Source organism: Berghia stephanieae, chromosome 1 (assembly GCF_034508935.2).
Source record: "Berghia stephanieae isolate SIO BIC M18660-M18661 chromosome 1, UCSD_Bste_1.3, whole genome shotgun sequence".
Taxonomy (NCBI): Eukaryota; Metazoa; Mollusca; class Gastropoda; order Nudibranchia; family Aeolidiidae; genus Berghia; species Berghia stephanieae.
The window spans coordinates 66,805,098-66,817,493 of NC_088360.1; the positions used below are offsets into that span (position 1 = coordinate 66,805,098).

Below are 12,396 nucleotides of genomic sequence, written 5' to 3' on the forward strand. Positions count from 1 at the left end.
TTTAATCTAACACTTAAATTTATTCAGTTACGTACTATGAATTTTATTACTATTCATTTTCAAGAAATGGATAAATATAATGAAACTGAAATAGCATCACATTAGATCACGACCCTTTGATGTGACAGCAATCAGCTTGTTAATGCTTTGGCAGATCAAAGTATGTATCTGAAAAATAAAACAACAAAAATTCAAAAGCAACAGTGCTTTAAATAACATAAAATAAAGTTTTTAAAAATATATTCAAGATTGTGAACCCCTCACATTGTTAAGGTTTTTCTTTTCTGCAATTCACAGCAGAACGAAATTGTAGGTAAAAAAGAAAGTTTTAGAAAAGAAAAAAAAATGAGCTCAAAAATTAAAAAGCGTTGGTGACACTCAATTTAATCATTCACTAGATAATCCTATATTTTGGAAGTTTGCCAACTCACTCAAGTAAAAAATAATCTCTATGAAATAATTCAAATTAAACAGTCACTTTGCTTACTTAATGCACTTCTGATCCAAATATATGAAGGTATGAGATAAAGGGAGTGATTTGTACATATACTAACAACTGAAGACAAAGTTTTTACAATATAACACGAGGAAAGATCCCCATCTCCCGGAATATTTTCTTAGAATTTTACCAACTCAACTCAAAAGGCTGTGAAACAAAACGAAAAAGTATATTATTAATTTTCTTTTTTTCCGTCGCAGCAAAATTGCAAGAAATGCCGGCATTGTCAGCGAATTTACAGGCCTGTAATAGTAAAACATAATTTACAAGATAATGTCTTCCAAAAGGCGAAGACAAACTTTTGACAGTTTCTCTCTCAGCAAGAGTTTTGCCTCACCAAAATGTAGACAAAACCATTTCAAAGCAAGGACAGAAATTTAAGAAAAGGGGACAAAATAAAAAATACGGGTAATGATGAGACCACAGAAGTTGACTTTCACTCTCACAAGAAGATGAGGGCTCCCACAGTGTGAAAAAGCAAAAGAAAATATAAAAGAACAACAATTTATTTCAAAACCCACTTAAGTATTATGTCTAGGTGAACATGATGATTAAAATTATATTTTACTATTCTGACATAATATCAGATTATCAAGAAGGTCAAAAGTGTTTTATAAGCTAAAAGCAAAATTGAACAAGCAAGACAAGACAACGAGCCTGAAATATGATTTTATTATTTTCTTTTAAAAGAGACAAGCTGTACTGTAATGATAGTAACACAGTAACAATGATGCGATAGATGTGGTGATTTTAATGACGTAGTTGTCGTGGTAGTGATGGTGATGATGATGGTGGGGTGAGAGTTATGACAGGAAGATGAAGCTGTTGTGTTTGTGATGACACTTCAAGTGGTGGAATAAAACCTCACTGGAATTTGACAGAAGTTGCCCCTAACCCGAAATTTTTTGGCATCTCTGCTCTACATCTTTTATAATTTTTTTTTATCATAATCATAATGTAATAATGACTTATGGAAATCATGAGACACTAAAAATAAACATATTCATTGTAAAATCCACAGAAATATATTAATTCAGAGCTGCCAACCCATAACACGAGTAAAACAGAACGTTACTCATAACTGTATTAAATAAAACCAAACTTTTTTTCACAAACATTTTCATAGAAAATTCAGATAGCCCTTTCTAATACATTCAAGAAGAAGGAATATAAGTATTTTCAAATCATTCTTCAATAAGATCTGATGAAACATTAGGAACTGAACTTGTTTTGAAATTCAGTAGAAATATAAACATTAAAAGAATTGTTTTAACTGAACGAATGACTCTTGATTTATAACCGAATAATTCACAGCAGTATCCAAAACCCTATTTTAGTATTAATGACCACAATCTATTATCATTATAATCTCTGAAGAAGAAAACAGTATCAATCTACTTCTCAAAAAAGCCAGTTTTTGCTTTCCTCTAACTTCATTATGCATATAATTTTATAGCATTAGTACATAACTATCCCTAATAATCACCAGTTTCAAATTAAAATAAAATTTATGATGCAATGTTTTTCCATGTTTTAAATTCTTTTTTACACAATGTTAAAAAAAAGGAAAAATTTAATTCTATTTATTTTTTTAACTCACATTCATCATATCTATAAAAATGAAAAAGAGAGCATTTAAGATTTACAATGCATGCTTTTTCAATGCTGAAAATCTTGTTAATGTTGAAGCAGTGAGATTTTAATTTACTTACGATGCTTTGCAGCTCTTATTTCTTCCCATTTCCTTACATTTGCTGGACTGTATGCTGAAATTGACAAGACCATGATAATGTCAATAAAATTGTACAAATTGATCAATAACAATAACAAAAGGCTAGGGCTACTGGTACAATACTGATGACTATCTTTCTAATGCCCACAGTGTTTGATGATTAAGTTTTGTTACTCTAACATTCATTGATAGTCACATTACTTCAAAATATCTTGAATATCGATTTGACTTTATGGCAAGTCACCAATTAACAATAGCCAGGGCTATGGTTAATACTGACATATAGTCCCGCCCCTACAGAGTAGCTATTGGTCAGTACTGAGCAGTGGACAAGTGAATACTTCATCATGGCTTGACCAAAACACTGTCATTTTGGCCAGGACCTACAAGTTGCATGGCACTTATGTAATTATTAGTCCAGGTCATTTCAGCATACTAAAAATAATCATTTACTGCATTTGGTGCTTGAAAGAATGAGAAAAGAAAGAAAAGGACATTCAAAATGAAAACAGACATTTTCGGAAGATTTTTGACAAATTGAATAAAAAAGACAAAAATTATATTTAAAAACCGAAACTTTGATTAGACAATAACTTCAATACTTGAGCGATAGATTTAAGAAATTTCACAGCATTATAAATCATATCCGAAGACTAAATAAGTCTTTAGATCATATTATTTGTAATCATAGTAGTGCCTCTTTGTTGTTAACAATCTGTTCCAATTAAGTTTAATTCAAAAATCGAAACTTTTACTAAATAAGAACTTCAATACTTGATCGATAGATATAACAAATTGTTAACAACCTTTACAGATCCAATTGGTCGTCATCTTGATTTTGTTAGGGTTAGGAATAAAGTTCTTGTGCAATATTTTGTACAGTGCATTTCAACCTTATTCTATTTAATAAGTCATCGTGAGTAATTTTAGTTGCAATGCACAATATTCCTTGATATATCAGGTCAACACAACCGTTCGTGATCACTGATCGAGAGTCAGCCGCAAACTGAGGATGACGTGGGCAGTGGGTGGACTTTGTGTTGTTTACAATCTAATGGCTTAGTGATATGAATTAACTGTCAAACTATTTTTAATGAATAGAAAAACGGAAACGCTTTCAAGCCATTTTCTTATTTTCCGTTATTTTCTCGAAATCGGTTAAATATTGACTTTTTTCTTCTTTAGCTTCAAATTTAACGACTTTAAACAAGTCCTATCGAACATTAATATTATGGACTATATGTCACATATGATACAGTGATGCTTATGCAAACTTGGTAAAATTATTCCCATTCACCGTTAATTCTATTATCTACATAATCCAAAATCCTTGAGATATAAATAAGACGAAAACAGAGCAAAACAAAACAAATAAAAATAACCAAAAAAAAAAAATAATAAAATAATAGTAAGGAAACAAAAAAAAAAACAATTTTTTTTTTTTAAACCATTAAAAACAAAACAGAGTGGAGTTGGAAATGTAGCCAAATTTTGTCACATCAATGGCATTTGGCACAATTCGATATCCCTAGATTCTAGTCATACTAGAGCTGACGTACAATAATAATAATAAAAAAACAATTTTAAAAAACAACCAATAATTCTGCATAAACCAATATGAAAATCTCACAGGTGATTTAGCACCATAAGAAAAAATGATTGTGGTAGTCAAAATATTTAGTCAAAAAAAAATAACAAAAACACAAAGGATTGATCAATAGGCTAGTACTGTTCAACAAGCGCCAGTGCCGGGGGTAAGAATGACCCATAGCCACTTTGATAACAATAGTAAATGCAATTCCAAACCCATATTTAAAATCATACATAAAGCAAATATGTTACACATTATGGAAAGTACATATAATTCTAAGACTTTTGATACCATAATCAACATGCTAGGGCAACCAGTTCAAAAGGTATGAATTATCAAATCCTGCTGATAGCATAGATTATAATCCCAACCAACTCTGCATGTATGTATGTATGTACGTATGTATGTATATATGTATGTACGCTCATTTCTTTTGTATACATGTGTAGAAACAATGTGCTAGCGTATATGTTTGTGTATGTCTGTATTTGTAAACGTGTTGATGTTCATACCATGAACCAAACCTCACATGAATTGCCTTTTATTTGGACAATAAAGATTATTTTTATTATTATTAAATTTCTTGAGCTTATACTACACAATACTGACAAATCACCCAATTATATTTCAAGACTGTGGCCATATAAAAATAAAGAATTTTTGCATTAAAAATACGTTAAAATCAAATGGTTACAGTACCATAAATTATTCACTTTACAATTTACCTTATTTTGGTACTTCCCAGAAACAATGAAATTAAGGTTACACATTAAATTTAACTCATTCCATATACTAAATATCTCACCTTTTATTATGATAATAAAAATACATTTAAATATAACAATCACAAAGGTAGAAATAAAAACACTTACTAGCTTTGGTAAGCTTTACCATCAGAGGGAAAACAAGAGCTGATGTGTAGAAGAAATATCTGAAGACACGGACATGTTTCCAATAGAATTTAAAAGGAAACTGTTGAACTTTAGAGTAAGTTGTCCAAGGGAATTTGAACAACTCACCACCCCCACGGATCTGGAAGTAGAAAAAAAATGCATATAGAAAGAAAATGGGCATTTAATATTTTTTTAAAGATTATTGAGAAAATCACTATTCTCAAGGCAAAAAAAACAAAGAAAAAAGAAAAAAAGCAAATGTCAGTTATCTGCAATTTGCAAGATTTCAACTATTAATTCAAAAGTTACACAATGAGTGAAAAACATTTCTAAAGCGTCAGCCTTACTTATCACACCAATTAAAAACTAAGGGGTGTGGCTGGAGGGGGATGGATCAAAGATAAATTCCCCCCTACCATTATTTACATTCCAGAAAATTTAAAAAGAGACCCTCTTTGATTTTTATCTTGTCTGCTACTGTTTTTTGTTGCTGTTGTTGTTGGTATTATTCGTCTCTATTCTAACTGGTACAGAGGGAATTCTTAGTTTCCATATAATTAAAACATCCACCCATTAAGAGTGAAGTGATTGAACCAGTTCGACTAATAAAAAAAAAAAAAATAAATAAAAATAATAATAATATATGTTTATGGATGGATTTTAATGATTTATGTCTTATTTTCTTCAGGAGGAATTACTCTGTCGTTTGGTGTAGTTTATTTTAAAATCAATGACAATTTAGTATATCTTTTGATTGTGGATAAAATAGGGTATAATTTAGCTTTGGATAATTAAAAAACGAGAAATTGGTAAATCAAAATTTCATGATGGCACGTTGGATTAACATCTTAACTTTCAAATAAAATCAAATTCAGGGCAAAGCTGTATACCGCATCCATGAAATTCGTTCCAGCAAAATCCTTACTCAAAATCTTAGCAGCCATTTTAGGCCAGTTTTGAAATCCAAATGGTGGTCACTACCGGAAATGCAAGAGTTCCAGGTTACAAAGTACGTCAGTAAATAACAAAGGCAAATAGAAGACCATTTTTCAGTTCAGCCTTTAAACTAACATAACTTTACCTCTGCTAATCTGATTTTCACAATTTTGGTATCATTAGAATCGTGTTGAAAAGCACTTTATAATGATATAGGTTTCATTGAGCTCAACCCAATTTGAATTTTTTACCAAAGTACCTACTGCTCTCATAGTAGAAACTTGCTAATCATAAAACATGAAATAGCAATCAACAATATTAAGTTGAAAAAAAAAAAAAAACAATTTAAAAAAGAAGAAATAGAGGTGGGGGGAGAGCAAACACAGTAGCAATACAACCTTTTAGAGGCGAAATTCAGTCTTTGGACTTACACCAAATATTCCCATTCTCATTAAAAGACAAGTAACAGCAAAACGATTTTAGAGATAATTGAAGTCCGAGTTGTGATACTCTGACTCTGACTCCTCTCTTGGTCGAAACCCTATATTCTCCGATAACAATAATAAAGAGGAAACTATTATCTGAAAGCAAAAAATCAGCTTAGCTGTTTAGGGGTTAAGAACACCTGCAAGCATCCTTGACATGAAATACGTCTCCCTCATTCCCCCCATCCTTTATCCCTCCAATTCCAATCTCACAGTAACGGTAGCAGTGGTGGTGGTGGCGGCGGTAGTAGTAGTAGTGGTAGAGGATGGGGATAAAAAACAGGCTGCGGTTATTCAGAGTCGACTCAGGCAAATTAAAAAAAGCCTGAAAACTTGCGCGGACGAGATACAAATCAACGTCAAGGGCTTTGTAGGGTTTGAAAAATATCAAATTTGGAATATTGTTTCAGTAATTATTGCAATTGAGAGCAAATAACACACAAAAGAAAGGAGACTTGACAGTTTTCAAATTAATAAAATAAGGTGTTGAAAACAAAATATAGACAAATTAATATCAATAGCTATCAGGGGTGAGAATGACTGGTCACATAAAAGGAGAAAATTTTTCATTGTGAAGATCATGACCCACCCATGCAACCATAACCTATGAATTTGGTCTTCATTTAAATTCACTGAGATGTGTTCCAAATAAGTCTCGCAGCAATTTCTGACACGACTCGGAGAATTGCAAAAGTTGAAAGTGTAATTACATTTGGTTGTTGTAGTAGGGATGATGATGTGATGGTGGTTGTAGTAGTAGTGGTGGTAGGGATGATGTGGTAATGATTATAGTAGTAATGGTCGTATGGATGATTGTGTGGTGGTGGTTGTGGTAGCTGTGGTAGGAATGATGATGTAGTGGTAGTTGTAGTAGTAGTGGTGGTAGGGATGATGTGGTGTTATTTGTAGTAGTAGCGGTGTTAGGGATGATGGTGTGGTGGTGGTTGTAGTAGTGGTAGTAGGGTTGATGCTGTGGTGGTAGTTGTAGTAGTAGTGGTGGTAGGGATGATGTGGTGTTATTTGTAGTAGTAGTGGTGCTAGGGATGATGGTGTGGTGGTGGTTGTAGTAGGCAGGGAGAATAGTGCACAGGTGTCAAAATATGACATAAGACATAATGGTGATTTCGAGGGAAATGTTTGACACAGCAAATTCAGCGGAAAATTTCTGAAAAATTCTCAAAATCACTGTCTATTTATCAAAAAAATTTTTTAAAAAGGAGGAATTGTGATGGGGATGGGCGGAGATAAACTACCATTTAGGTGCCCAAATATTCGACCGCGGTGATAGCCCAAATTATTCACCAGACGAAAAAGTTCTGGCTCAAATCTCGATAGCGATTTTCTTCTTCTTCTTTCAAAAAAAAATTTTTTTTGGGGGGGGGGGGGGGGAATAGTGTCGACGGACAAAAACCAGAGGTTGCGTATTAAAACCTGCTGGTGGTAAAAAAAAACGAATTTCCGGCTAAAACATCTCCCAAAACAATAACTCTATGCATTTGACTTTGACTGTTTCCCTCCCAGCCAGGACTCCGGCCAGGGCCAGAACCAAGTAATCTCATTCCAAGACAAAGACAGAAAACATGTTGGAAAACAGATATAGGGGGATAGAAGACACAATAAGTACCTCCCTGCCCACTATGGGAGGTAGGAACCCCACCCAGTTTTCATTGAGAATTCCCTAAATAAATAACGATAAGGATAATTGATCTCACAAGTTACCGAATAGATGTGCGACCGGTTTTAGACACGTTACTGCTGTTTCACAAAGTGTGACACTTCTTAAATTATATTTTTAAACATACGTTATTAAATTGCCGAAAATGTTTATGTTGCTATGCATTCTGTACGTGGTTTCATCACATGGAATTATTTTTTGAATTGTTCTTGCTTTTTTTATATTCAGAATTGAAATACATAAATAAATTATAACTGTGAAATAGAATGTAAGCTTCAGTTTAATATACCAAAACAGATAAAATGGATGTTTCGGGTTTCCCCTTCATCAACAAAACAGGATGAATGAAAAACTACAGACGAATGAGATAATGTGGTAGTGGCGTTGTTAAGATGCATAAACAAAAACATTGATGAGCAGGAAATTGTATGCTACTTTGTGAGGAAGCGCGAATTAAAACAGAGCAATAGAAATTTATAAAAGGTGCGTAATTAATTAAGTCAAAAGAGGGGAGGCGGGGAGGAACTGTGTAATGCAATATAGGAAGTGAAAGAAAATAAATCGTGGACTATTGTTGGAAAATAAATACAATGGTATTGGAAATAAATACAAAATATAAGGGATGTAGGTATTAATATATTAGTGGCATTAGCAGCAGCAGAAGCATCAGTAGAAATAGTAGTAGTAGTAGTAGCAGTAAGTAGCAGTAAGTAGTAGTAGTAGTAGTAGTAGTAGTAGTAGTAGTAGTAGTAGTAGTAGTAGTAGTAGTAGTAGTAGTAGTAGTAGTAGTAGTAGTGGTAGTTGTAGTAGTAGTAGTAGTAGTAGTAAGGATGCAGACAATAAAGACAGGCATTGCAACTTTGACACGGCGCCGCCAAGTCTGGGACTTTTTTGTCCTAGTGCGGAAGGCTGCTATATTTTTCTAACTACTATCACAAACGATATGAACACGGGACTAGGACAGTCCTGTCCCATTGATTGATTTTGTAGCAATTCACAACGGCTTGGGACACAACGGGACTGTTTTGTCCCGTCCCAATAGGTGCGGTAGGTTTCTCTAAATTATATATGGTACAGTTACAGATTTGGGACAGGACTGTCCTAGTGCGGTACCCCTGTTATAAGCGTGTCTTTTTTTTCTCTTCCTATTTAATTTTTATTTCGTTTTTGTTTGATTGTTCTGAATTTGTTAATATAATTCATTACGACTAGTGTCTAATTATAAAACAATTTTTAAAAAAATTAAAAATCAATTCATTCTCTCTCTCTCTCAGCCACCCTTCTATCTTCATATTATGTTTATATATTATATCATTTGGTGGAAATAGAAAGATAATAAGTTAGGCTGAACTGATCGAGGGAGACCTTCCATAAGCTACTACATCCCAAGTATTCTTGTTCTAGTAGGGGGTTTGGGAGGGGGGAAACTTTTTTAAAAAAAGTCTCCCCCCTCCCAAAAGTTCTAGTGTAGGGGGTTTGGGAGGGGGGAGACTTTTAAAAAAAAGTTTTACCCCTCCCAAACCCCTTACTATCTAGAGAGCTGAGCCGGTGTTACCAATACTTAGCTTCTATAACCAGGACAAATAATTCGTTTGGACAGAAAAATAAATAAAAACTTACCGCTTACCGTCAAAAGCAGTTTAGATTTGAAGATACATTTGTTTTCTATCAAAAAACATTCGGTACTAGACAATCCTTGATGAATTTCAAAAGTTGTGTTTGAAATTATATCCTAAATATTTTCATGCTAAATCGTGTGTTTTTCTCGTCTGACCCATAGGTTGGTGCCCCCTAGTGCCAGCCGCCTGCCGCGCAAAACAAAGGTTTTTTAAAAAGTTTATTGAGAAAAAGATACGGAAAAAAGTGTCCCTAGATAGGTATGCAATTTGGTGCATAAGTGCAGTAAAAATTGGTGCGCAAAATTAGTTCGTAGAGGATGCGAGACTGTGTGTGTGGTGTGTGTGTGTGTGTGAGTATGTGTGTGTGTGTGTCTCTTTCTTTCTTCCTTTTTTTTTGGGAGTGCCTACGTACACGGTAACGGGCATCTAGCCTCAGGATCTATGTACACGTAAACCGGTTTACCGTTGCAACATTCTGTCAGTGATGGTCCTCGCTGTCGTGACCGCGCGCGCTCGTGTGTGTGTGTGTGTGTGTGAGTTGTTTTTTTTAAATCAAAACAATTTTAACCATTAATGGCGAGATTCCATCTTACACTCCCCAAACTCCAGATCTTAGTCTTAATGGTATCATTAAAAGACAAGCTTTGCGATTTATAGTTTAATTGAAGCCCGAGTCGAAATATACTCTTACTACTGCTCTCTTGGTGGAAACGATTTATTCTGCATAAGCAATCTGGAGAAAAAAAATCAGTGTCACTGTAAAAGGTTAAAATTTCACGAAGTACGCTCCGTGAACACCGCTGTAACAATCCTTTGATCTACGTCATCAGGCAACCCATTGTTTCTTTCATCTTTACCCATTCCCCCTTACTATCCCCCCATCCCCCCGCCCATCTCTCCTCTCTCTCTCTCTCTCTCTCTCTCTCTCTCTCTCTCTCTCTCTCTCTCTCTCTCTCTCTCTCTCTCTCTCTCTTGTCATAATGTTATCCCTTCCCCTTCCCATCTCAATGTAAAATGAAAACGTTCTGTTGTTTGCAGATACATGTATGATTGTTTTGTTTTCTCTCTCTCACTAGGCTAGGATTAAAAACCAAGACATCAGGTAATGGGTGTCTAATGCCAAAGTATAGATTCTCTCTTTGGCCAATTTAGTCACGCATGTGGCAGTCCAGCTATTTACTATGTTCTGCCTATACCACACAATAAATGGGATTTTGGGGGGTGGGTACGAAAGAAATCAAGGTCATAAGTAACCGTGCACAAGAGCTGTATAGGGAATTGGTTTCTGGGGGTCTTGCAAATACCAAATATTTTATGGAAAGCTTTTTCGAACCCAAACTCGGTTTGTTTTGCTATCTTGGAACAAACGAAACAGAGATGTCTTGATGTGTGGCCTAGTTGTCTGATTTTGTGACCTGGATGTAAGGTTTTGTGACTTAGATGTATCCTTTTGTGTGTGCAAGCCATGCGGGTAAGTACGGCGATAGCTTGCCAGTTGATGAAAAAAAAAGGAAGAAGCAGCGTATCCGCATTTGAAAAACAAAACAAAAACTGAAAAAACAAAACAACTTAACCTTTTAAAGGCGAATATCAATCTTACTTGGACCAAAAATAAAATCTTACCGTTTTCATCAAAAGACAAAAAACAAATTACAATTTAAAAACTTGAGCTTTTATATAGAGCAATATCCACCCAACGTGCTCAAAGCGCTTTTTATCAATATTCTTACTGCTCTTATGGTGGAAACGTTTGTTTTTTCTGCGTTAAAAAATAATATAAATGAAGACTATTATTTGAAAAACAAAAAAATCAGTGTCACTGGCAAAGGGTTAATTGCAGTACTCCTGCATCCAGTGAGACTCCTACGGCACTTGCTAATCATAAAAAAGGAAATAGCAGCAATCAACAATACTAAGGTGAAAAAAAGAAGAAAAAAAAAGGTGGGTAGGGGGGAAGAGCAAACCCAGTAGCAATGCAACCTTTTAGCGGCGAAATTCGATCTTTGACCTAACACCAAATCTTCTATCATCAAAAGACAAGTAACGGCAAAACTATTATAGACAATTGAAGTCCGAGTTGCGATAGTCTGACTACTCTCTTGGTGGAAACGCTGTATTCCCCGTTAACAATAATAAAGATAAAAGCAAACTACTATCTAAAAGCAAAAAATTAGCTTCGCTGTTAAGGGTTAAGAACACCTGCAACTGCAACTGCCAGCATCCTTGAGATGTCTACGTCACCAAGGTCACCAATCGACACGTCTCCCTCTCGTCGGCATGCACCCCCCCCCCCCCCCCTCCACTCTCACGGTGGTGGTGGCGGCGGATAAAAAAGGCCTTTTTTTCTTTTATCAATCAACTTGACTGCTGGTGGACCCTAGGCCTCTCTACAAGTCCAAGAAATAATACTCACTTTTTCTCTTCGCCAACGAAAATATCTACCCCCTACCGGTCTAATTATTTGTAGCAGACGACAAATTTCTCAAAAAGGTCACGTGACACTGTAAAAACAACACAGGAAGTCCATGAAAGCTTATTTACGACATTTCCTTTGAACCGTGTAAACAACAAAATTTCGTTTTCATTCGACTCAACGGGTCAGATTGGCCGGTATTTTTTAACGAACTAAAGTTCTGAAAAATCAAAATGTTTCTTAGAAAGGTGAAAGATGCTAGTTTTTGAAACAGAGGTAGGTTTTTAAAAAAAATCTTTATATTTTACGTGAATGCATGCTCAAGGCGAGTTGGACGTGCAGCGGAGGTTGGTCGGCCAAAGGCCCACCTCTCTAGAACAAGAATACTTGGGATGTAGTAGTAGTAGCTTATGGAAGGTCTCCCGTATCAAATTGAAAGAAACTCATCTCGCGAGAACTGAACTCGATAGGCTTCTCGGCTCTAAATATCTGTACTCATGGTTATCAAGGGTCGACTCTGAATAACCATCTACAGTTTTATCGAGTCGACTCT

General features: G+C 34.9%; 1 protein-coding gene across 2 annotated transcripts in view; it reads right to left on the bottom strand.

The window, feature by feature from the left end:
• LOC144979888 (uncharacterized) overlaps nt 1-12,396 on the bottom strand; it is a 16,446-nt gene continuing 4,050 nt past the window's right edge. For both annotated transcript variants that reach the window (XM_078927147.1, XM_078927137.1), the window contains exons 2-4: nt 4,695-4,854; nt 2,212-2,265; nt 1-168 (exon numbers count right to left, since the gene is read on the bottom strand). In XM_078927147.1, coding sequence (XP_078783273.1) covers nt 140-168; nt 2,212-2,265; nt 4,695-4,854 — 243 coding nt within the window. In that variant the 3' untranslated portion in view covers nt 1-139. The remainder of the gene's footprint in view (nt 169-2,211; nt 2,266-4,694; nt 4,855-12,396) is intronic.